Source organism: Balaenoptera physalus, assembly GCF_965194825.1.
Source record: "Balaenoptera physalus genome assembly, chromosome: 2".
In the NCBI taxonomy this organism is placed as follows: Eukaryota; Metazoa; Chordata; class Mammalia; order Artiodactyla; family Balaenopteridae; genus Balaenoptera; species Balaenoptera physalus.
This window is the reverse complement of record NC_138883.1, coordinates 149,650,074-149,677,738: the sequence shown is the minus strand read 5'-3', so window position 1 is coordinate 149,677,738 and position 27,665 is coordinate 149,650,074. Positions and strand designations below refer to the sequence as shown.

At 41.3% G+C, this 27,665-nt stretch overlaps 1 protein-coding gene across 15 annotated transcripts in view; it reads right to left on the bottom strand.

Moving 5' to 3' along the window:
- The window catches only part of TM2D3 (TM2 domain containing 3), a 187,458-nt gene that overhangs the window by 128,670 nt on the left and 31,123 nt on the right, over positions 1 to 27,665 (bottom strand). Inside the window, exon 6 of one of the 15 annotated variants that reach the window (XM_082448823.1) lies at positions 797 to 1,882. The exons of 13 other annotated variants lie outside the window; for them this stretch is intronic. In XM_082448823.1, the coding sequence (XP_082304949.1) occupies positions 1,819 to 1,882 (64 nt within the window). In that variant the 3' untranslated portion in view covers positions 797 to 1,818. Of the gene's footprint in view, positions 1 to 796; positions 1,883 to 19,517; positions 20,207 to 27,665 lie in introns of those variants that run through there. One more of the 15 variants, XM_082448821.1, reaches the window with a different exon arrangement.

The window sequence follows — 27,665 nt, the reverse complement described above, 5'->3', positions numbered from 1 at the left end:
GGTCCCAAAAATGTGCTGCTATTCATCCTTTCTCAGGAAGCTGCTGAAGGATGTACCTTATCAAAATGAGTAAGTGTATACTTACGCTTACTTGAAGGTCAGGTATACTTGGGTTAGTATACTTATACTTACCCAAAAGAATAAAAAAACACACATCCACACAAAAACTTGCACACAAATTTCATAGCAGCATTATTCACAATAGTCAAAAAGTGGAAACAATCCCAATGCCATTCCACTGATGAATGGGCGAACCAAATGTGCTATATCAATTCAATGGAGTATTATTCAGCTATGTAAGGAATGAGATACTGATCCATGCTACAATATAGATGAACCTCAAAAAACATGCTAAGTGAAAGAAGCCAGACAAAAAAGGCCACATATTGGGCTTCCCTGGTGGTGCAGCGGTTGAGAATCTGCCTGCCAATGCAGGGGACACGGGTTCGAGCCCTGGTCTGGGAAGATCCCACATGCCACGGAGCAACTGGGCCCGTGAGCCACAATTACTGAGCCTGCGCGTCTGGAGCGTGTGCTCCACAGCAAGAGAGGCCGCGATAGTGAGAGGCCCGCGCACCGCGATGAAAAGAGGCCCCCGCTTGCCACAACTAGAGAAAGCCTTCGCACAGAAACGAAGACCCAACACAGCAAAAATAAATGAATAAATAAATAAATAAATAAAAAAGGAATTAAGTTTCACAATCCAGCATCCCCCATTAGCATCTCCAGCCTACAGAGGACAGCCGTCAGAGCTAGCCAAGGATGCTGGTGGCCCTTACCAATGCATTTCTTAAAAAAAAAAAAAAAAAAAAAAAGGCCACATATTGTATGGCTCTATTTATTTGAAATGTCCAGAATAAGCAAATCCACGGAGACAGAAAGTGGATTAGTGGTTTCCAGGGTCTGGAGGGAGAAAGGAAAGGGGAATGACTGCTGACGGGTTTGGGGTTTATTTTGGGGGTGATGAAAATATTCTAAAATATTCTAGAATTAGACAGAAGCACGGTTCTGTGAATATAATAAAACACTGAATTGTACACTTCAAAAGGGTGAATTTTATGGTATATGAACTATATTTCAATTAAAAAGGGATATGTAAGTTGAGAACATAGATTTCTGGAGATTCAGAAAACAGGAGCTTCAACACAAGAGAGAGTCAAAGGGAACGCCAAGGATGATATTAAAGCCCCAGGATGACAGCTGTGCAGCGGCTGGCAGTGACAAGGCCAGATTAGAGCAGCAGACAGGGCGTCTGAGAAAGATGTTGCCAATTCGAGAATGGAGCTGGCGTGGACGGTCTGAACATACTCGAAAGAATTTTATAATCACTTTGGTGATAAATTAGTGATTACTATATAGAGAACAAATGGGAAAGCAAATGGAAACATTCAAAAAATTTTAAGAGCTTCTCTGGTGCAGCAGTGGTTAAGAATCTGCCTGCCAATTCAGGGGACACGGGTTCAAGACCTGGTCCGGGAAGATCCCACATGCCGTGGAGCAACTAAGCCCGTGAGCCACAACTACTGAGCCTGCGCTCTAGAGTGCATGTGTCACAACTACTGAAGCCCGAGCGCCTAGAGCCTGTGCTCTGCAACAAGAGAAGCCACTGCAGTGAGAAGCCTGCACACTGCAACAAAGAGTAGCCCCCGCTCGCCGCAACTACAGAAAGCACAGGCGCAGCAATGAGGACCCAGTGCAGCCATAAATAAATTTATTAAAAAAAAATTTTTTTTAATCTAGAAAGACAGAAAGCTGAGCAAAGAAAAAACAAGTAAGCATAACACAGTACATGACTTGCTGTGAATAACTGTTGCAGGCTCATAATGTGGATATAAATATACACATACCTAGAAAACTGATATTGCAATATTGACATGTGTGTCTGTGGACAAGGAGTGGAGAAAGATTAATTATCAATAAATAGTATCTAAAACTAAATACTCAAGAAATAGCAGTGTGATCAAGTTGTATAGAAATATGGATATAAATGCCAGGAAAAAAAAAAAAAGAGTTAAAAACATTTGCCTCAGAGGAGTGAAAATTAGAAGTTTCACAGATGAGGCAGGAAAAAGCTGTTTTTCATTATTAGCCTAAGTAAACTTTTTGATTAAAAAAATATGCGTAGTATTTTGTTAGAAAAGTGAGAATTATCCCATGGTCATATAAAAGAATGCATAATCTTTATTCAAAGAATCTCAGGTTCTCTCTCATGCTCTCTATCACTCTACAATCAAGTTCAGGTATAGTACTTCTCAAAAAACAATGCCAGAAAGTGTCCTAGAGTTATAGGAGACAAGAGTTCGGGGTGAAACAGCTGAACACCCGGTTCTCCAGGGGTGATTCTCACCACAGAGCTCTCTGAAGCCAGCTCAGGAAAATTAAATCAAAAGGCCTAAGGGCATTTGTTCCTCTTGAAGAGTCACCCCCCCCCCAAACTTTCAGACTGAAGCAGTTTAACCACCGGTAACAAGAAGGGTGTCCCTTCACCCTTCAGGCTGTGTGCACAGCAGGGCTTTTCTCCTTCCGAGGCACGGACGCACTGCACTCTGGAGCTCACGAGTCACAACTGCTGATGCCCACGCACCTAGAGCCCGTGTTCCACAGTGGGAGGGGCCACCACAATGAGAGGCCTGCGCACCGCAGCTGAGAGTGGCCCCCGCTGGCTGCAACTGGAGGAAGCCCACGCACAGCAACAAAGACCCAATGCAGCCAAAAATAAATAAAAAATAAAATAAGTAAATTAAAAAAAAAAAAGAATTAAGCCTTTAAAAAAAAAGAAATGTACCAAGATAAATATGTATCTTCCCCTTAATATGATAGTAAATTACATTACTAGAATTCCAATATTGAATAATAACAGTGAGAAGAAATGGACTCATCAATAGTGTCCAGATGTTTTGTAGAAAAAATAGCTTTGATCCCTACCTCACACACCACACTCCAAAGTAAATTCCAGATAGGTTAAAACTCTACATGAAGAAATCAAAACCACAAAAGAATCAGAGGAAAGTATAATATTTTTATAATCTTGGGATGGGGAAGGACTTCCTAACCAAGAGCCAAAACTCAGGATTCATAGAAAGAAAAGATGGAGAGATTTATATATCAAAATATAAATCCATTTACTATCCCCAAAAACCCTGTCACTAACAAAAAGAAAAAGATAAGAGACAGGCTGAGAGAAAATATTTGCCATATTTAGTAGACAAAGGGTTAATGGCCATAACATATAAAGAGGCTCTGGGTATCACCAAAGAAGAAACAGCTTACTACAAGATGGAGAAAGGGTATAAACAGGCAATTCACAAAAGATCTCCAACTGCTTATAAATGCATGAAAAGAATCTCAGCATCAAAATGTAAGTGAAACTCCAGAGACTCATCAGATGGAAAAACCGAAATGGGCGGTGGGACTGGAGGGCGACAGAAAGGGTGGGACAGCCAAGGAGAGACCCTCAGAAATGAAATGGGACCTGAAGGGCTCATCTGGCTGCTCCGCCAGTGCAGCGCCGGGCGGCAGGGCTGGCGAGAAGCAGGCCTGCATGGCTCTAAGCCTTCTGGCGAGGAAGGCTGGCAGGAGGCTCAGGTGGCAGGACCAGGGGTGTCCCACTATGGCTGGTGGTGGGGGGCAAGTGGGGTGGATGCTTAGGACAAAAGTCGCCAGTCCTGCTTCCTTCCCAACCCTCCCCACTCCATCCTTCACCACCCTGCTCCGGAGGCAGAGAATCCCCATCCTCCAGCTGTGTCCCAGCTCTCCTGACCCTGACCCGAACCCCCCTCGCCCAGATACACACGCCTCCCCCAGAGCACCAGCAGGTGGACCCAACAGGGATAGGGCAGTAACAACAGCACCATTTCTCCCTACCATATCTTGCCCTGCAAAATCTTTTAAAAAATCAGACAGTGTAAATTCACCAGGAAGAAAAAAATTAACAACAAATGGAAAAATGATGGACGAATTTAATCATCTATAATTAACCATAGGAGAACAGCAAGTGAAACCATTTCCACTTCATTTTATTTGAGGGCTTATCTATTCAAATTATGCATGGCTGGGCTTATTCCCAGCCCCAGAGCTGACTTCTAACCAGCAGTTGGCAGAGAAGAACCATCCCGGGCACAGACAACGCCACTGTCTTCATTCTCCCGGTCCAGCCCCTGGCTGCACCATGGGGGGGCGCTGCAGACCCACGTCTCCTTGCTCCCAGCACCCACCCAGGTCCTTCCACGAACCCTTCCTCTCTGGCCTGAACAAGTCCTGTTCTGTGGGAAATCATCTCCCCTCTGCCCTCAATCCTTTCTCCTCAGCCTCCTTCCACTCCTGGGCCTAAACAAGCCCGAGGTCTCCCCAGGATCTCCACACTTCACTGTCTTCTTGGATGGGGGCTGCTGTCTCCTCCAAGTTCAAGGGCAGGAGGAAGGGGCAGCCCACATCCTGGGGCTGCACCCAGAACATGGTTCAGGGTCATCACTCCAGAACTGCTCTTTGAAAGGCTGTACCATCTACCTTTCCCCGTCAGCATCACCCAAGGCGCCGCCAAACCCGCCCGGATTCTTGCTCGTACGTGGTCCTTCAGAGCTCCGAGTCCAGTTCTTTCCCTCAAGTTTAATGGCTTCTGCATCGTCCTTTGTGTGACCCCACGACAGGGCTCAGGTGTAATCACAGAAAACACCCTCACAGGTTTACACAGAGGGGAGTTCACAGAGGGTGTTAGGAGTGCACAGAACCCTCTGGGCTAGAGGCGTGGCTTTGGGGTTCGTTCTCCACGCGGAACTGGACGCCAGGTGAGCTCCACCTCTGGCACCATCGCCATCAGGAAGTTGGGGAGGGGGAGGAAGCCCACGTGCCTCTCGGCTCTCAGCCACGACCACACTAGCTACGCGGATGCCCTCTGCCTACCTCTCGCAAGCATGAGGCCGTTGCTTCCACCGATGCAGAAAACCCAAATGCCTCTTGTACTGTGCTCACCAGCAGATCAGAACGCAAGCAGCAGCAGCCGGGCCTCAGCCTCACCTCCCTTTCCAGGGGTCATGCACTGAATTGCCACACCCTTACTGACCGTCAGAAGCAAGTGAGCCTGAGAAATGCATCCCCAAGAGGCTGCGATGGAGAGAAGGAGGCAAAGGACGTGTGCCACAGCCCCACGGTGCCCACCCCGGACGGGACCCTGTCGTCAGCGGCTGCCCCCCTTCCTCACCACCATCCACTTCTTTGAATCCATAAGTAATTTTATACGATGCCCTCCCCCTCCCAAGTGTGTGTGTGTGTGTGTGTACGTGTGTATGTGCGCCTGCACGCGCGCGCAGGGTCGGGGGGAGGGAAGGAGAGCGGGAAGGAGAAGTCGTACTGGTCATAATAACTAGTAACTTGTCCTTGAAGACAGGGACAGATGCGCTTTCCTGTGCAGGTGTGAGCCTCGGTTACTTTGCTGAGCGATGCAGAAGCCACAGGGGCCCTACGACATTAAGTGCACAGGAGCGGATCAGGGTGGAAGTACTTTGGGGGGAACCCAAGGACACAAGAAGCCCCAACGCAGGGAAGGGAGCTGACGGTCACAGACTACAGACAGCCTCGTGTCACTTCATTTCTCACCTCACTCCCGCACATCTCCAGGGTAGGCAGCTCGTTTTATATAACAGAAAACTGAGGGGGGTGGGGGGCAGGAAAGATCGCCCTTGTGCGGTGCTGGCAAGGTGTGCAGTAGCAGGGCTGAGAAGTGGCCGCCAGCCCTTCAAATACCGCCCCAGGGGGGCGGGGGCCAATGTTGATGCCCTGGGGACATCAGTATCCAAAGGACTCTTTCAGTTGCAAGAGACAATACCAATTCTAAATACCTTTCAAGGTTAAAAGGGGTCAGGTGGGGAGCTTACTGCCTTGTGTAGCAGGGCTTCGGCGGGGCATCTAGCTTTGGGCACAGCTGCACCAGGGGATTGGCAGCCTGCAGCCCAGCAGCTCCCACCAAGGCCAGCATTTGGCCCAGCTTCCTTGCCCCGCCCCTTACACAGGGCTGAGTCCTCTGATTGGCTGGGCCTGGGTCACGTGTCAGACCTGCAGCCCCAGGGTGGGCCTCCCCGCCCCACCAGGAAGAAGGATCAGGGGTAGCATCCTCCACTGAGCCGGCAGGCACAGCGTCCGCACCTGCAGCCCCAGTCCACACACAACTTAGACCCCAAACTGGCTGACACCACGAAGGGAGGGGGGCTGTCTCCGAGGCTGCAGATCCCCCCATGGGGCAGAGGACTCCTCTCCGTAACCTGACCGTAAGGCCCGGCAAGTCCGCAGGGGTACATTTAAGGATAAACGCCACAGAAACAAAATTGAAAATAAAATTTATGACCCTTTTTCGAACCAATATCCTAAAGCTGGCCGAGACAGCCAACCAGACGTGGTCCCTGAATTGCAGGAGAAATCTAACGGGCACTTATACTATTAAACCACACGTGCGGGATGAACCTGGCCGTTTTCTAGCTCCCCGGGGGACGGATGAAGAATGAAGAGAGAAGGCGGCCTTGCCAACAATCAGCTCACGCCGTCCTCATGCTGCTCATCTCATGGATGCTTATCTGTCACACCGTCCTCAGGCCGCCTCGCAGGCCCCTTATTGCTGCACAATCTTTCTGAGGAGCCGGAAGCATCTGTCTCTCCAGCTGAGAGATGCAGGCGGTGGGCAAATATCTGGGCCAGAGGTCGGGCCAAGGAAGCCCCAGACACCCCATTTTCGTTTGATGGAAACACTCTCATTGGCTGGATGGATAAGGGGCTGTGGTTGGGCCTGCCCACCAGGCCCAGCACCCCCCAGCCCTCTTGGAGAGGCGCTCCCAGGCTGGAGAGCCAAACCTGGAGCAGCACAGAAGCCCAGAACACTCCACGGGCCACGGGCCAGCTTTCCACCATGGCAGCCTGCTGCTGGGCCATCCAACATCCCTCTCCATCCTTCTTGCTAACTGAGTTCCAGTTGTTCCTGGGTGGCGATGGGCCCAGCAACAGGGAATGAATCACGAGTCCGTCCACTGGTCATCAGTGGTAGAGGCAGGCATGTCACCAGTTCTGGCCAAAAAAGCAAAAAAGCCCACTAGGAAATTGTGTGATCATTTTCCTTCTCAATTAGCAAAGGACATGCAAGGGAAAAGTTCCTTGTTTGCTATCCCCTTTTCTCTGCTTTGCACACATGGTATCGGGTAGTGTTGCCTTGAGTTGCTGGGATCGACTTAGGGAATTTCAGAAAGGCCAACTGAGCGCTGCTGACCCGCCTTGCAGCTGCCCACCTCCCTGCTTCCTGTTGGATTAGGTAACAATACTTGTGTGAATGAGATGGTGTCATATTCTGTCACTTGCTACTCAAAGCAACCAACTACTATATTCACAGTCACCTAGTGGGCTTGAGACAGAACCAGGATAACATGCCAGGCCAGTGCCCATCATACTTAACTTGGAATCCCACTTTTAAAGGTTTTCCACACCTGTTTGGAGCATGCAGCAGGTAACTGATACACACTCACACTGGGTCACATCTGGAATTGTCAGGGAGAATTCCTACTGTCAGCCAGTGGCCTTGTGTCTAACGTGGTTTAGCCCTATGAATTTGCATTCTTCTTGCTTTTTAGAAATTAAACTTTTAAATTTGAGATAATTGCAGGTTCATCTGCAGCTTTAAGAATAATACAGAGAGATGGTGGGAATGTAAGTTGGTGCAGCCACTATGGAAAACAGTATGGAGGCTCCTTAAAAAACTAAAAATAGATTTACCATATGATCCAGCAATTCTACTCCTGGGCATATATCTAAACAAAATTATAATTCGAAGATATACATGTACCCCAATATTCATTGCAGCCCTATTTACAATAGCCATGGCATGGAAACAACCTAAATGTCCATTGACAGATAGATGGATAAAGAAGATGTGGTACATATATACAATGGAATGTTACTCAGCCATGAAAAACCATGTAATAATGCCATTTGCAGCAATATGGATGGACCCAGAGGTGATCAACTAAGTGAAGTAAGTCAGACAAAGACAAATACCACATAATTTCACTTACACGTGGAATCTAAAATATGACACAAATGACCTTATTTACGAAGCAGTTCTCCTGGGTTCCCTCACCTGCTGCTCTCCGCCCAGGTGCCCCTTCCCAATAAAGTCTCTTGCTTTGTCAGCATGTGCATCTCCTCTGACAATCATTTCCAAGTGTTAGACAAGAGCCCACTCTTGGGCCCTGGAAGGGGTCCCCCTTCCTGCTACAGTTCTGGGAAAAGCCTCTGCTGCTCCTTGAGATGCAGAAGGTCCATTCAGGGGCCCCAGTGCTGCCATCTGGGTTCTGAGTGGATGCCTCTTTGAGAGGCAGCATCTTCTCTCCAGATCTGCCACAGGCTCTGGGCTCACAACCAGAAGCCAGGTCCTCAGCTACACAGAGAAAGCATTAGTTCTAGCTAGGTGGGTGTCGGGGGCGGGGGTGGTGGTGGTCCTTTCAGACTTGAAGCAACAAAGTCCAGGCTGGGCAGATTCTCTCTTCCCAGCTGCCTATTAAAGAGCTGTAGCAACTTACATTGAGGAACTAGCGGTCAGATGTCTTCAGCTTTAAAACTATTCATCCTCCCTGAATGTTGCCACGGCATAAGAAAGAAAGGAGAAAACCACAATTTGAAAAGATACGTGCACCCCGATGTTCACAGCAGCACTATTTACAGTAGCCAAGACATGGAAGCAATCTAAATGTCCATTGACAGAGGAACGGGTAAAGAAGAGGTGGTCTGTATATACAGTGGAATATTACTCAGCCATAAAAAAGAATGAAATAATGCCATTTGCAGCAACATGGATGGACCTAGAGATTATCATACTAAGTGAAGTAAGTCAGGCAGAGAAAGACAAATATCATATGATATCACTTATATGTGGTATCTAAAAGAAAAAAAAGACACAAATGAACTTATTTCCAAAACAGAAACAGACTCACAGAAATAGAAAACAAACTTACAGTTACCAATGGGGAAATGGGGTGGTAGAGGGATAAATCAGGAGTTTGGGACTAGCAGATACAAACAATTATATACAAAATAGATAAACAACAAGGTCCTACTATAGAGCCAGAGAACTATATTCAATATCCTGTAATAAACCATAAAGAAAAAGAATATGAAAAAGAATATATAAGTGAATCACTTTGCTGTACAGCAGAAATTAACACATTGTAAATCGACTACACTTCAATTAAAAAAAAATAAAGATTGAGTTAAGTTTCTGTAGTCCCTGTCACCTTCCTCAAAAATAGTGATAATAATAATACGGAGACACTATGTACCCTTTACACAGTTTTCCCCAATAGTATAATATCCCAACCAGAAAATTGACATCGATCCAGTCAAGATTCAGAACTTTTCCATCACTACAAGGACTGCTCCAGTGGCCCCTTTATAGTCACAGCCACTTCCCTCATGCCTCCCACCCCCAGTCCTTCACCCCTGGCAACTGCTAATCCGTTGTATATTCACCATTCATATAATTTTGCCATCAAGAATGTCACATAAATGAACTCATACCAGTAGGTAGCCATTATTTTTTTCCATTCAGCATAATTCCCTGGAGAATCATCCTAGTTGTACATGTATCAGCAGTTCCTTCATTTTATTGCCAAGTAGCATTCCACAGTGTGCATGTTCTGTTTACCTGTGGCTCACAGAACATCTGGATGGTTTCTAGTTTCTCGCTATTATGAATAAAGCTGCTATGAACATTCTTGTACAAGTTATTGTGTGAACCTAAGTCGACTTCTCCAGGATAATTGCCCAGGAACACAATTACTGAGTTGTATGGTAGTTGCATGTTTATCTCCTCAAGAAACTGCCAAACTGTTTTCCAGAGTGGCTGTTCCATTTACATTCCTGCCAGCAATATATAAGTGAAGTGATCCAATTACTCCAAATCCTTGATAACACTTGGTGTTGTCACTATTTTTCATTTTAACCATTCTGATAGGTGTGCAGTAATATCTCATTGTGGTTTCAACTTGCATTTCCCTAGTGACTGATATTGAATACCTTTTCATGCATTTATCTGCCACCTGTATACCCCCTTTGGTGGAATGTCTGTTCATGTCTTTTGCCCATTTTATAACTGAATTGTTTATTTTTTACTGTTAAGTTTCAAAAGTTGTTTGTACATTACAGATACTAGTTCTTTGTTATTTATGTGGTTTGCAGTGTTTTCTGCCACTGTAGAAGCTTTCATCTCTTAACAAGGTCTTTCATAGGACAAAAGGCTTTAATTTTGATGAAGTCAAATCTATTGATTTTTCCTTTATGGATTGTGCTTTTGGTGTTAAGTTCAAACTCTCTTTCCCTAGCTCTAAATCCCAAAGATTTTCTCCTATGATTTTTTTCTTAAAAAATTTATAGTTTTACACTTCACATTTAAAAAAATATATACTTTACATTTATATATGAGCTATTTGACTTTTTTTTTTCATAAGGTATGAGGTTTAGGTAGGTGCATATTTTTTCCTACAGATGTGTAGTTTCTCCAGCACCTTCTATTGAAAAGGTTATCCTCCCTTCATTGAATTCTTTTGCACCTTTGTCAAAAATCAGTTGGGCATATTTGTGTGGGTCTATTTCTAGGTTCTCTTTCCTGTTCCATTGATCTTTGTGTCTATCCCGCCACGCACACCACAGGGTCTTGACTCCTTTAGCTATAGTAAGTCTTGAAATTGGATAGACTGATTCCTCCCAATTTATTTTTCTTTCTCAAAATTGTTTTAGTTCTTCTAGTTCCGTTGTCTTTCCATAAATCTTAGAATATCTGTATCTACAAAAACCTCCTGGGATTTTGATAGGAATTGCATTTAACCAATAGATGTATTTGGAGAGAACTGGTATCTTTACTATATTGTGTCTTCCAATCCATGAGTAAGGTATATCTCACCATTTATCTAGAGCTTCTCTGAATTCTATTATCAGTGTTTTGTAGTTTTTGGCCATACAAGTTCTGTACATGTTTTGTTAAATATACACATAAGTTTTTTTCTTTTTTTAGCAATGATATTATATTTTAAATGTTGACATCCACGTGTTTATTAATATTATAGAGAAATACAATTGATTTCTGTATGTTGATCTTCTTGTGGCCTTGAAGTATGCACTTATTAGTTCTATCATTTGGGGGGTAGATTTCTTGGGATATTTTACATAGACAATCATACTACCTGCAAATAGGGACACTTTTAGTTCTTCTTTTTAGAGTTGAATACCTTTTTTTATTAATTAATTTATTCATTTATTTTTATTTATTTATTTTTGGCTGTGTTGGTTGGGTCTTTGTTGCTGCACGCGGGCTTTCTCTAGTTGCGGCGAGTGGGGGCTACTCATTGTTGTGGAGCTCAGGCTTCTCATTGCAGTGGCTTCTCTTGTTGTGGAGCATGGGCTCTAGGAGCATGGGCTTCAGTAGTTGTGGCTCGCGGCTCTAGAGCACAGGCTCAGTAGCTGTGGCGCACAGGCTTAGTTGCTCCGCAGCATGTGGGATCTTCCCGGACCAGGGCTGAAACCCATGTCCCCTGCATTGGCAGGCAGATTCTTAACCATTGTGCCACCAGGAAAGCCCCTTCTTGGGAACTGTTAAACAAACAAACAAAAACTCCTAGAATCAATAAGCAATTGAGCAAGGTTCAAGACACAATGTTAATATACAAAAAAATCAATTGCTTTCTTATATACGAGTAATGAACCATTGGAATTTGAATTAAAAACAGCACCATTTACATTAGCACCAAAAAATAAAATACTTAGACATAAATCTAACAAAATATGTACAAGATATATATGAGGGAAATTATATATCTTTAATGAAAGGAATAAAAGAAGACTAAATAAGTGGAGAGGTATTCCATGTTCATGTATAGGAAGACTTAATGTTGTTAAGATGTTAATTCTTCCCAACTGTAGTTGATGTGTAGACTCAACACAATCCCAATCTAAATCCTAGCAAGGTATTTTCTGAATACAGACAAACTGATTCTAAAGTTTACACAGAAAGCTAAAGACCCAGAATAGCCAATACAATATTGAAGAAAAAGAACAGAGTCAGAGGACTGTCACCATCCAATTTCAAGATTTACTATCAAGATACAGTAGTCAAAGTGTATGGTATTGGTGAAAGAATATACAAATAGATCAATGGAACAGAATGGAGAACTCAGAAATAAATACATACAAATATAGTCAATTGCTCTTTGACAAAGGGTAGCAAAGGCAATTAAATGGAGGAGGAAGTCTTTTGAACAAATAGTGTTAGGTAAACTGCATACATGCAAAAAAATAAATAAATAAAATAAATGAATCTAGAAAAGACCTTTTATCTTTCAAAAAATTAACTCAAAATTATCTCAGGCCTAAATGTTAAGACACAAAACAATGAAACTTCTAGGCTATAACATGAGAGAAAATGTTTGTGACCTTGAGCCTGGCAATGACTTTTCAGATATCACTCCAAAAACATAACTGTGAATGAAAATATTGATGAGATGGAGTTCATTAAAATAAAAGAACTTATCTGTGAATGGCATTATTAAGAGAATAAAACGATAAGCCACAGACTAGGAGAAAATATTTGCAAAACATATAACTGATAGGGGAATTGTATCCAAAATATACAAAGAACGCTTAAAACTCAACAATAAGAAAACAACCCAATTGTTTGCCCAAAGGGGGGCAGAAAACCCTAACAGGCACCTCACCAAAGAAGATATACTTACGGCAAATAAGCATATGTAAAGATGCTCAACATCACATACCATTAATTTCAAATTAAAACAACAATGAGGTACCAATACACACCTATAATCCGAAACACTGACAATACCAAATGCCGATGAGGATGTGGAGCATTGGGAAGTCTCATTCATTGCTGGTGGAATGCAAAATACTGCAGCCACTTTGGAAGACAGTTTGGCCATTTCTTAGAAAGCTAAACAGTCTTATCATTCACTCCAGCAATCACACCTCAAATGAACTGAAGACATGTCCACACGAAAACCTGCATATGGATGTCCATTGCAGCTTCATTCATAATCACCAAGACTTGGAAACAACTAAGATATCCTTCAGTATGTCAATGGATACATAAATTGGGGTACATTCATATAATAAAATATTATTCAGCACTAAAAAGAAATGAGCTATCAAGTCATGAAAAGACATGGAGGAAACGCAAATGCACATTACTAAGTGAAAGAAGCCAATCTGAAAAGGCTACATACTGTTATGATTCCAACTATAGGACATTTTGGAAAAGGCAAAACTATGGAGACAGTAAAAAGATCAGTGGCTGCCAGGGGTCGTGGGGAGGGAGGGATGAATAGGCAGAGCACAGATGATTTTTAGGGGAGTGAAACTTTTCTGTGTGATACTATAATGGTGGATACGTCATTATACATTTGTCCAAACCCATGGAATGTACAATGCCAAGAGTGAACCTTAATGTAAATTATGGTCTTTGGACAATAATAATGTGCCAGTGTAACAAATGTACCATCTGGTGTGGGATGTTCATAGTGGAGGAGACCAAGTGTATGCAGGCAGAGGGTAAATGGGAACTCTCTGTACTTTGTGATCAATTTTGCAGTGAACCTAAAACTTCTCTAAAAATGAAGTGTACTTTTTAAAAAACCCATAGAACTGAATAATACAAAGAGTGAGCCCTAATGTAACTTATGGGATTTAGTCAATAATAATGTATTGATATTGGTTCACCAGTTGTAACATACATATCACACTAATGCAAGATGCTAATAATGGGGGAAACTGGGAGCAGAGAGGAGTAAATGGAAACTCTCTGTACTTCCTGCTCAATTTTTCTGTAAACCTAAAACTGCTGTAAAAATGGAAGATTGTTAATCTTTAAAAATTCAATTTCCTTAATAGTTATAGGGCTATTCAAATTACCTAATTAATATTGGGTGAATTGTGGTAGTAGTTGGTACATTTCAAGTAACTGGTCTGTTTCATCTTAGTTGTCAAAGTTATGTGTATAGTTGTTTGCAATATTTTTAAATTTTCTATTTATCTATAGAATCTGTAGCAATATCAACTGTTTGAATCCTGATATTGGTAATTTGTGTCTTCCCTTTCATTTTTATTCTGTCAGTCTTGTTAAAAGTTTGTCAATTTTATAGATCTTTTATTGATTTGGGGGGATACATTTTATTGACTATTTCATTGATTCTTTGAGATGCATTTTATTGATCTTTTCAAAGAAACAGCTTTTTGTTTAATTGACTTTTTCTATACTTTTTCTGTTTTCAATGTCATTGATTTCTGCTCTTATCTTTATTATTCCTTCCTTTTATATGCTTTGGCTTTATTTTGCTCTTCTTTTTCTAGATTCTGAAGTGGGAGCTTAGATGATATATTTGAGACATTTGCTGTTTTCTGATGTAAATATTCAGTGCTATATATTTACCTGTTAGCACTTATTTAGCTACATCCCACAAATTCTGATATGTTGTATTTTCATTTTCATTCAGTTCAACCTTTGAAAAAAAATTTTCCATGGTAACTTCTTCTGTGACCCAAGGATTATTTAGAAGTATGTTGTTCAGTTTCCAAGTGTCTAGAGATGTTCCTGTTTTATGTTGTTGATTTCTAGTTTGATTCCACTATGGAAGGAAAAAATACTTGGTATGATTTCAATTCTTTTAAATTTGCTGAGTGCTTATTGTAATGTGCCAGGATATGATCTATGTTGGTATATGTTCTGTGGGCACTGGAAGAGTATGTACTCTGCTCTTGCTGGGTGGTAAGCTCTATAAGTGTTGATGAGGTCCTGTTGACTGATGGTTTCGGGACTTCCCTGGTGGCGCGGTGGTTAAGACTCCACGCTTCCAATGCAGGGGGCGAGGCTTCGATCCCTGGTTGGGGAACTAAGATCCTACTTGCCAGCATGGTGTGGCCAAAGAAAAGAAAAAGAAACTTACAGTCAGTGATTGATGGTGTTGCTGAGTTCCTCCATATCTTTCCTAATTTCCTCTATAGTTGTCCTGTCAACTGTTGAACTACGGATGCTGAAGTCTCCAACTATACTTGTGAGTTTGTCTATTTCCCCTTTCAGTTCTATCAGGTTTTGCTTCACACATTTTTACAGCTCTGCTGTCTGGTGCATTCACGTTTAATTTGCTATGACTTTTTGGTGGACTGACCCTTTTATCACCATAATTTCCCTGTCTTTAATAATTTTCTCTTTGAAGTCTATTTTATTTGATATTAATATAGCTACTTGTGCTTTCTTCTTCTGTTGTCTGGAATATCTTTCCCTATCCTTTAACTTTCAACCTACCTATACAATTATATTTGAAGTGAATTTATTTTAGCATATATTTGGGTCATGTTTTCTAATACACTTTGCAAATTTCTATCCTTTACTCAGTGTATGTGTATCACTTACGTTTAATGTGATTGTTGATATGTTTAAGTCAGTCATTTTATTTTGTTTTCTGTTACCTCTGCTTTTGGTTTCTGTTTTCTTTTTCCTGTTTTCCTGTGGGTTACTTGAATGTTTTTTTAGAATTCCATTTTGATTTATAGTGATTTTGAGTGAATCTCTCTGTATACCTTTTTTAGTGCCTGTAAATCATATATACATAACTTATCAATCTACTGATGTCAACATTTTACCATTTTGAATGAAGCATAGAAATCTTATCTTCCCTTACATCCCTTTTCCTCCTACTGTTTATAGTACTGTAATTGTCTTAAATATGTCTTCTACATACATGTAGAACTTCATCAAACAATGTTATAATTTTTATTTCAACTCTCAAGCATAACTTAGAAAACTCAAGAGGTGAAGCAAAATGTATTATATTTAAGCTTATCTTGACTCATTCCATTGTTCTTTCTTTATTCCTGATGTTTCAGGATTCCTTCTTTTATAATTTTCTTCCTGTTATAGATATTCCTTTAGCCATTCTTTTAGAGTAGGCCTGCTGACAACAAATTCTCTTAGATTTTCTTCATCTGAGAAAGACTTGATTTCCTCCTTCATTCCTGAAGAACATTTTCTCTGGATACAGAATTCTCAGTGGACAGTTCTTTTTCAGCATCAGAAAGTGTTGTGCCACTTCCTCCTGGCCTCCATGGTTTCTAAAGAGAAATTTGCTGTCATTTGAATTGATTTTTTCCCTATAGGTGAAATTTTGTTTCTCTCTTGCTGCTTTCAAGATTTTTCCTTTCTCTTTGGTTTTCATATATTTGATTATGATGTAATATATATAAATATTATAAATATTTATAAATATATTGATAGAAAATTATAAATTTATATTAAATATAAATATATAATGTTAAATATTATAATTATAAATATATAAATATTAAAAATCTTGGCATGATTTCATTAGAGTCATCCTATTTGGAATTCATGCAGCTTCTTGAATCTGTAGGTTTATTTCTTTTGCCAAATTTGAGGTGTTTTCAGCTATTATTTATTCAAATCCTGCCCTTTTCCCCTCTCTTTCTGGGGCTCCAATGACACAAATCTTAGTTCTTTTGTTATAGTCCCACGGGTCCCTGATACTCTGATCATTTTTTTTTAAGTCTATTTTGTCTCTCTAGTTTAGACTGGGTGATTTTTACTGCTCTACCTTCAAGTTCACTGATTCTTCCTTCCTCTCCATTCTGCTGTTGGGGTCACCCAGTGAGCTTTTTATTTCCATTACCATATTTTTCAGTTCTAAAAGTTGCATTTTTCATCTATATATCTTTTATTTCTTTCCTGAGATCTTCCATTTCTTTTCTGAGACTTTCTATTTTTCATTTGTTTCAAATCTGTTCATAATTCATTGAAGCATTTTTATCAAGACTGCCTTAAAATTATTGTTAGATAATTCTAACATCTCTGTCATCTCAGTGTTAACATGTATTGATTGTCTTTTTCATTCAAGTTGAAATTTTCCAGGTCCTTGGTATAACAAGCGCTTTTTGATTAGAACTAGGACATTTGGATATGATGTTATGAGACTGGATACTATTAAACCTTCTGTTTGAGCTGGTTCCATGATACCACTCTGGCAGGCGAACAGAAGGCACTGCTTTGTTACTGCCAAGGGGATCAACGCCCAGGTTCCCCACTTGGCCTCCACTGACATGAAGGAGGGGAAGGACCCCTTGTGGCTGGTGGCCGGGATGGCAATTCTGGGGTGCTTCCCTGCTGTCCTCACGTGGCCTCTACTGACACCAGAGGTCGGGATGTGTGGTGCCTCATAACTGCCTGGCATGGATTAAAGTCCCGGCCCCCTGCTCAGCCTTCTCTGACATTGTTCCATCAGGGAAGCTGGGATACCCTGCTACACAGCCTGGTGAGGGTGGAAAGCGAGGCTCTCCTACTTGCATCGGTAGGGATAGTGCCATGGTTTTTCTGGGGTGTCTGGCTGAAGTAGAGCAGTTACTGACTAAACGTCTTCTGTCTTCCTGGCCCTTTGGCTAGAGATAGCAAGCTTCTGTAGGGACTTCTTTTGTTTGTGCGTATTAGTGTTTTGCCTGCCTCTTCAGCTCTAAGTCTGGGCTACGTGAGGCAAAAAGAATACTCAGGGAACTCATCCCCATGTAGTTCCTTGGGTCCTGAGGTGCCTAGCCAGTCTGCCGCCTTCTCTCAATTTATCAGAGCCTTCTTTATTTCTTTTATTTTTGGCTGTGTTGGGTCTTCGTTGCTGCACGCGGGCTTTCTCTAGTTGCAGCGAGCAGGGGCTACTCTTCATTGCAGTGCATGGGCTTCTCATTGCGGTGGCTTCTCTTGTTGTGGAGCATGGGCTCTAGGCACGTGGGCTTCAGTAGTTGTGATGCACGGGCTTAGTTGCTCCGTGGCATGTGGGATCTTCCCAGACCAGGGATTGAACCTGTGTCCCCTACATTGGCAGGTGGATTCTTAACCACTGCGCCACCAGGGAAGTTCCAATCAGAGCCTTCTTATATTGCTTTAATATATAAGGTCCAGTGTTTTAATTGTACTGAGAGAAATAGAGGAAGTGTGTATATGCCATATTCCTGGACAACGTGCATTTTTAGGTGAAAATTTTCCTTCATTTACCTAGGATCAGGAACCTAAGCTGATTTACCACAGTACAAAGAGGCTACCCTACCCCCTTTTCCCCTTTGGTAACCATAAGTTTGTTTCCTATGTCTCGGAGTCTATTTCTGTTTTGAAAATAAGGGGGGATAAATTAGGAGTTTGAGATTGACAGATACACACTCCTATATATAAGATAGATAACCAACAGGGACCTACTATACAGCACAGGGGACTATACTAAATATCTTGTAATAACCTATAAGGGAAAAGAATCTGAAAAAGAATATATGTGTGTGTGTGTGTGTGTGCGTGCGTGTGTATGTGCATAACGGAAGCACTGTGCTGTACACCTGAAACTTAACACGTTGTAAATCAACTATACTTCAATAAAAAAAAAAACGTCTACCCTCCAAATACTTTGCAAATCTCCAAGAGCACATTATACTGCTTTGCTTCTGAGTCGAATGTACAAGACAGAAAGATCCTAATTCTACTGCGGAGTTAGGATGCAGTACAATGGTGTAAAGCCCATGAAAATGTTAAGACAATTTACTGAGGATTTCAGGATACTAATTAGCTTTTTGTGACTTGGCCCTTACACAAATCTGAGACTAAATAGCTTTATTTTATTATTATTATTATTACTACTATTATTATTATTGGACACTGAGGCAATGCCAGTCACCCTGCATATCCAGATCCCCCACCAGCATGGGACCTTCTAGGATCCCTAGAAGGGATCCTAGCCATGTTCACATGGTTGCACATTTTATAAAATTTTCAGGACTAAGGGATTTTAACTGTAATTGGCTCCAAGCAGTCTCTGTCTCCACTCTGATTTCCCCTCCATTATATGTCCCCTCTTATTGGGTTTTGGGGGTGCCTATGGACATTTTGGGGTGGTTACAGATCTGAAGAGGAAGTGAGCTGAGGATATATTAAGTCTGAGTTTTGTGGGATATATTTATGTGATTCAGAGTGGCTTTGGTGTATAATTAAATTACTGAAGTCATCTGGTATAGGAATGTCTTCCAAAAATTTGCTTACTGTGCACCGTGTCAACTCACCTGGCAAGTGACAAGAAAATATTGACTAACTGCATAATGAATGTTATCAACTGAAAGAATATTTCAGATTGTCCATTGCACAAGAAAACTTGAAATGCCTTGTAATCTCACAGCTCACATATGACAGGTACTTGATAAAGATTTCCTCAAATTGGAAATAATCCAGAATTTTACATGCCATTTCATTAATGACCAGTTGTAAAGATGAAAATAACTTTTCTAAACTATCAATAAGAAAATCAAATTTTAATCAACAGTGCTAAAGGAAAGCTTCATTTCTCTTTCGATTCTCTTTACAGAAAATGCCATTACAAAGTTACTGTAAAAAAAAAAAAATATATATATATGGCAATGAAGTAACATAGAGGTATGTTAGGGCATAAAATTAATTTTTTAAACTATGTTATTTTTCAGAATGCTGTGATGTTTGAGGTTTAAATTTTTACTTTCTTGTGATTTCTTATTTTTTTCTCATTAAATATTCACCTTTGTACTTAGTTTTGTTTGCATAATTTTATGTTCTTCTTCATAAAGGGGACTCCCAATTAGATAATCTTTGAGCCCATGTTTCTGACCCATGACCATGCACAAAACCACTCAGTTTGGTTGAGGTGGGAGAGGGTTTATTGGTGGGTGTGAGAAGTCTCACAGCACCTTCAGGAAGAGTGAAGAATTCGACTCAGGCTGAGCTTCCAGAACCCGAGAGCCGGATTTGCTGATCCGATGCCACCCTGCCTCCACCGTGCTGGGGCGGGGGGGTGCCCCCAACGTCCCTGCCCCTGCCCCCGCATGCTCCGTGCAGATGCCACCTTGCCTGAGGCTTCCTGGACGCCCTCCTCAGTCACACATGTTTGGCATCTCATGGGAGAGGAAGTCAGTGTGGAAGGTAGGATTTACAAGGTAGGGGATGGTGAAAATGTCCAAGAGGTGCTGAAAAGACTATGGGCATCCACTGTGACAGATGTCCACTCCCTCTGATGCAGGACAAGGACCCAAAGGGGTTCCAGATGCAGACAGGTAAATAAGGCTGGGCCCCAACTTCAAGGACTCCCCGGAAAGTCGGGGAGAGACTGGTGTCCTAACACCCCAAAGCAGAGTGTAAGGCTCTGGTCACAGGCGCCCTTAATAGTTAGTTTCCTAAGAAGGGAGGACCACTGACCTTGACAACCCCCTAACTGGCTTGTTCAGAGGGAGCAGCGCCAAGGCTGACCCCTGGCACCCTGAGACGGACAATCTCCTGCTTAGTTTATCTGTTGCTGCTGCTGCCTCAGGAATTCTAAGCTGCTGATAAATGTTAATCTCATCACATTACCAAAAAAAAGAAAGGGAGTTTAACAACCTAAAAATATAATATAAACCGAACAGTTTCTTCTTCCCTCACCCACACAGTCAAAGAATGTAAATTAAGGTGTTCTTTCAGTTTCTAAATTTCTATGTAACAACAGGATCAAAAAAATGAAAGGATAACTAATATTTCAAAACATAATCCTCCAGCAGATGAAATGTAAAACATTTGTTTGCATCATTGCTTCTGTAGTCCAGGATGGGGAAAGATGTCCTGGGGGTAGACAATAGTAACAATTATTTCAAATATATAGACCACAAGGAGGTCCAAGAGGGCAGCATAGGAAGATCCTGAACTCATCTCCTCCCAGGGACACACCAAATTTACAGCCACATATGGAACAATTCCCTCCAAAAAAGACCTGAATACCCATCCCCTGCACTCTTCAGCTGCCCCACTAAAGCCGGCAACCACGCACTGACGACACAGGTGACTCTCCTTGATCATCTGGCTCTGGTGGCCAGGGCGCCTTGCATCCCTGAGTCCCATGGGACTGTAAAAATCTGGGAGACAGTTCCTGGCAGGCTACCTCCCCAGAGCACCACACAGACAGCAGACTAAAACACACCCCCAGTCTTCCTGTGAAAAGGTCCTATGTACCTGTCCTGAAGCTTCAGTCTAAGGGCAGGACTCAGGTTTGCCACATGCTAGAGGTTCCAGAGGTACTCTCAAGAAGCACAGGGTGGGGACACAGGCCTGGTGCTCTGTCTAGGCCTTAGTGCCGCTTGCCAAGTACCTCCCAGAATAAGCTTATACACTCACTCATCTGGAGCCCCAGTTTCTGCAACTGTCACCCAAAGGACAACCCCAGATCACCTGGTCTGAAGGCCAGAAGATTTATGGGTTTATAATTGCAATCCCACAGGACTGTACATATGTGCATACTTTAAAAGCTGCAACCTGAGAGTCTGGCTTCTAATCAGCCTAAAACCTGGTGCTGACTGAGATCCCTCTCTCTGGAATGCTGGCAGGTCTCAGCACACCCTCAATGACCAGGACCTGTCGTGGATAAATCAGGCTCCTTAGACAATCACAAAGATTCAAGAGACAATTCTAGGACAAGGTTGAAGGACAAGATTCATCCCCTACACAGGCCACTCCTTCAAGACTGGAAGAGGTAGCTGTTTCACTGAATACATGAACAAACACAGAGATTCAAGCAAAATGAGGAAACAGAGCAGTATGTTCAAAACAAAAGAGCAAGATAAAAACTCACAGAGAAACTTTAATGAAATAGAGACAAATAATTTACTTGATGAAGAATTCAAAGCCATGGTCATAAATATTCTTACCAAACTTAAAAAAACAATGGATGAACACAGTGAGAACTTCAACAAAGAGATAGAAATTATAAGAAAGTACCAGGCAGAAGTCACAAAGCCAAAGAACACAATAACTTAACTAAAAAAATACATTGGGCTTCCCTGGTGGCGCAGTGGTTGAGAATCTGCCTGCCAATGCAGGGGACACGGGTTCGAGCCCTGGTCTGGGAAGATCCCACATACCGCAGAGCAACTGGGCCCGTGAGCCACAATTGCTGAGCCTGTGCATCTGGAGCCTGTGCTCCGCAACAAGAGAGGCCGCGATAATGAGAGGCCCGCGCACCGCGATGAAGAGTGGCCCCCACTTGCCGCAACTAGAGAAAGCCCTCGCACAGAAACGAAGACCAACACAGACATAAATAAATAAATAATAAATAAATTAAAAAAAAATACATTAGAGGGGTTCAACAAAGACTAGATGAAGCAAAGAAAGGATCTGTGAGCAGGAAGACAGGGCAGTGGAACTCACCCAAACAGAAAAGCAAAAGGAAAAAGTAATTTTAAAAAAGGGAAGATAGTTTAAGAGACCTGTGGGACAACATCAAGCAGATAACATTCAAATTACAGGCGTCCCAGAAGGAGAGAAGGAGAAAGGGACAGAAAACTTATTTTAAGAAATAATGGCGGGACTTCCCTGGTGGTGCAGTGGTTAAGAATCCACCTGCCAGGGCTTCCGTGGTGGCGCAGTGGTTGAGAATCTGCCTGCCAATGCAGGGGACATGGGTTCGAGCCCTGGTCTGGGAAGATCCCACATGCCACGGAGCAACTAGGCCCGTGAGCCACAATTACTGAGCTTGTGCATCTGAAGCCTGTTCTCCGCAACAAGAGAGGCCACGATAGTGAGAGACCCGCGCACCGCGATGAAGAGTGGCCCCCGCTTGCCGCAACTAGGGAAAGCCCTCGCACAGAAACGAAGACCCAACACAGCTAAAAATAAATAAATAAATAATTTTTAAAAAACAAACAAAAAACAAACAAACAAACAAAACTATTAAGAATCCACCTGCCAATGCAGGGGACACGGGTTCGATCCCTGGTCCAGGAAGATCCCACAAGTCACAGAGCAACAAAGCCTGTGAGTCCCAACTACTGAGCCTGCGTGCCACAACTACTGAAGCCCATGCGCCTAGAGCCCGTGCTCCACAACAAGAGAAGCCACTGTGCTGAGAAGCCTGCGCACCGCAACAAAGAGTAGCCTCCACTCACTGCAACTAAAGAAAGCCCACATGCAGCAACGAGGACCCAATGCAGCCAAAAATAAATAAATAAATAAATTTATTTTTAAAAAAAAGAAAGAAATAATGGCTGAAAGCTTCCCTAACTTGGGGAAGGAAAGAGACATCCAGGTCCAGGAATCCCAGAGATCTCCAAAGAAGATGAAGCCAAAGAGATCCACACCAGGACACGTTATAATTAAAATGTCAAAAGTTAAAGATAAAGAGAGAAACTTAAATGCAGCAAGAGGAAAACGACTTGTTACCTATAAGGGAATCTACATAAGACTATCAGCATATTTTTCAGTAGAAACTTTACAGGGCAGAAGGGAGTGCATGATATATTTAAAGTGTTCAAAGGAAGAAACTTCCAACTAAGAATATTCTACTTAGCAAGGTTATTACTCAGAATTAAGAGAGAGAGAGACTTCCCTGGTGGTGAAGTGGTTAAGAATCCGCCTGCCGACGCAGGGGACACAGGTTCGAGCCCTGGTCCGGGAAGATCCCACGTGCCATGGAGCAACTAAGCCCATGTGCCACAACTACTGAGCCTGCGCTCTGGAGCCTGCGAGCCACAAATACTGAGCCCATGTGCCACAACTACTGAAGCCCACACGCCTAGAGACCATGCTGCGCAACAAGAGAAGCCACCACAGTGAGAAGCCCTCGCACCACATCAAAGAGTAGCCCCCCTCGCCACAACTAGAGAAAGCCTGCGCGCAGCAATGACAACCCAACGCAGCCATAAATAAATAAATAGATAGATAGAAAGAAAGAAAGGAAGGAACAGCATTAAGAGAGAGAAAGAATTTCCAAAAAAGCAAAAGCTAAATTAGTTCATCACCACTAAATCAGCCTTACAATAAATGTTAAAGGGACTTCTTTAAGCTTAAAAGAAAGGGCACTAAATAGTAACAAAAACATATTAAAGTATAAATATCACTGGTAAAGGTAAATATATAGAAAATGTAGTGAATTGATCACTTCATAAAGCTAGCAGGAAGGTGAAAAGACAACAGTAGTAAAAATGACCATAACTATAACAATTAGTTAAGGAATATACAAAATTAAAAAAAACATAAAATGTGACATCAAAAACATAAAATGTAGTGGGTAGGGAAGTTTTAGAATGTGTTCAAATTTAAGCTGCTATCAATTTAAAATAGACTGGAACCTATACTTATATCTGATAAAATACTTTAAAACAAAGACTGTAATAGAAGACAAAGGGCATTACATAATGGTAAAGTGGTCAGTCCAACAAGAGGATACAAAATTTGTAAATATTTATGTGCCCGACATAGGAGCACCTAAATATACAGAGCAAATATTAACAGAACTAAAGAGAGAAATTGACAGCCACACAATAATAGTAAGAGACTTTCCCCACTTACATAACGGACAGGTCATCCAGACAAAATCAATAAGGAAACACTGGCTTTAAATGACACATTAGACTAAATGAACTAAACAAGATATCTCAAACAATCTCGCTTTACACCTAAAGGAACTAGAAAAAGAAAAAACAAATCCCAAAGTTAGTAGAAGAAAGGAAATAACAAAGATCAGAGTGGAAATAAATAGAGACTAAAAAGACATAGAAAAGATCAATAAAACTGGTTCTTTGAAAAGATAAACAAAACTGACAAACCTTTAGCTAAACTCACCAAGAAAAAAAAGAGGAATCAATAAATAAAATCAGAAATGAAAGAGATGTTACAACTGATACCACAGAAATACAAAGGATCATAAGAGGTTACTATGAACAATTATACAGCTACTGGACTTCCCTGGTGGTGCAGTGGTTAAGACTCCAAGCTCCCAATGCAGGGGGCCCAGGTTCAATCCCTGATCAGGGAACTAGATCCCACATGCATGCTGCAACTAAGAGTTCACATGCCACAACTAAGGAGCCCATGTGCTCCAACTAAGGAGTCGACAAGCTGCAACTAAGGAGACTGCAAGCCACAACTAAGGAGCCCACCTGCCACAACTAAGACCCGGCACAACCAAATAAATAAATAATTTTTTAAATAATAAAAAATAAATGTCAGCTCTCAAGTCTCTAAAAAAATTGTACAGCAACAAGTTGGACAACTGAGAACAAATGGAAAAATTCCTAGAAACATATAATCTTCCAAGACTGAATCATGAACTAAATCTGAATAGACCAATTACTAATAGGGATATGGAATCAGTAATCAAAAACCTCTCAACAACAACCAAAAAAAGCCCAGGACCAGAGGCTTCACTGCTTAAGTCTACCAAACATTTAAAGAAGACTTAATACCTATTCTTCTCAAAACTTTCCAGAAAATTGAAGAGAAGGAAACACTTCCAAACTCAGTTTACAAGGCCAGCATTATCCTGATATGAAAACTAGAAAAAGATACTGCAAAAAGAAAATTACATGCCAATATCCCTGATGAACATACATACAAAAATCCTCAACTAAATATTAGCAAACTGAATTCAACAATACATTTAAAAGATCATACATCAAAGTCAAGTGAGATTTATCCCAGGGATGCAAGGATGGTTCAACATCCACAAATCAATATGATACACCACATTGACAAAATGATGGATAAAAATCATATGATCATCTCAAAAGATACAGAAAAAGCATGTGACAAAATTTAACATCCATTTATGATAAACACTCTCAACAAAGTGTATAGACAGAATGTATATCTCCATAATAAAAGTCATATATGACTAGCCATACATGACACCTAACATCATACTCAATGGTGAAAAGCTGAAAGCTTTTCAACTAAGATCAGGAATAAGGTAAGGATGCCCACTCTTACCACTTTATTCAACAAAGTATTGGAAAGCCTAGCCAGAGTAATTAGTCAAGAAAAAGAAATAAAAGGCATCCAAACTGGAAAGGAGGAGGTAAAACTGTCACTATTAGCAGACAACATGATTTTATATATAGAAAACCTGAAAGACTCCACCAAAAATCCGTTAGAACTAATAAAGTGAATTCAGTAAAGTCACAGGGTACAAAATCAATATACAAAAAGCTGTTGTGTTTCTATACACTAAGAACAAACTATCAGAAAGGCAAATTAAGAAAACTATCCAATTTACAATGCATCAAAAAGAACAAAATGCCTAGGAATAAATTTAACCAAGGAGATGAAAGACCTGTACACTGAAAACTACATGACATCGATGAAAGAAACTGGGGAAGACACAAATAAATGAAAAGATATTCTGTGCTCATGTATTATCATGGATCAGAATGTCCATATTACCTGAAACATTCTATAGATTTATTGCAATCCCTGTCAAAATTCCAATGGCATTTTTCACAGAAACAGAACAATCCTAAAATTTGTATGGAACCACAAAAGAACCCAAACAGCCAAAGCAATCTTGAGAAAGAACAAAGCTGAAATCACTCCCTGATTTCAAACCACATTACAAAGCTATATAATCACAACAGTATGGTACTGGCATAAAAACAGACACATAAATCAATGCAACCAAACAGATGTCCCAGAAATAAACCCACACATATATGATCAATTAATTTACAACAAAGCAGGCAAGAATACACAATGGGGAAAGGACAGTCTCTTCAATAAATGATGCTGGGAAAACTGGACAGCCACATACAAAAGAATGAAAAATCTTACACCATTCACAAAAATTAACTCAAAATGGATTAAAGACTTGAATGTAAGACTTGAAACCATAAAACTCCTAGAAGAAAACATAGGCAATAAGCTCCTGATATCTGTCTTGGCAATTATTTTTTTGGATCTGACTCTAAAAGCAAAGGCAACAAAAGCAAAAATAAACAAATGGAACCACATTGAACTAAAAAGCTTCTGTACAGCAAAAGAAACCATCGACAAAATAAAAAAGGCAACCTACACAATGGGAAAAATATTTGTAAATCAGGTATCTGATATGGGGTTACTATCCAAAATAATTAAAGAACTCAAACACCTCAATAGCCAAACAACAAATAATCCATCTAAAAAATGGGCAGAGGATCTGAATAGATATTTTTCCAAAGAAGACATACAGATGGCCAACAGGCACATGAAAAGATGCTCAACATCACTAATCATCAGGGAAATGCAAATTAAAACCACAATGACTTCAGACTATACTACAAAGCTACAGTAATCAAGACAGTATGGTACTGGCACAAAAACAGAAATATAGATCAATGGAACAGGATAGAAAGCCCAGAGATAAACGCACGCACAAATGGTCACCTTATTTTTGATGAAGGAGGCAATAATATACAATGGAGAAAAGACAGCCTCTTCAATAAGTGGTGCTGGGAAAACTGGACAGCTACATGTAAAAGAATGAAATTAGAACACTCCATACACCATACACAAAAATAAACTCAAAATGGATTAAAGACCTAAATGTAAGGCCAGACACTATAAAACTCTTAGAGGAAAACATAGGCAGAACACTCTATGACATAAATCACAGCAAGATCCTTTTTGACCCACCTCCTAGAGAAATGGAAATAAAAACAAAAATAAACAAATGGGACCTAAGGAAACTTAAAAGCTTTTTTGCACAGCAAAGGAAACCATAAACAAGACGAAAAGACAACCCTCAGAATGGGAGAAAATATTGGCAAATGAAGCAACGGACAAAGGATTAATCTCCAAA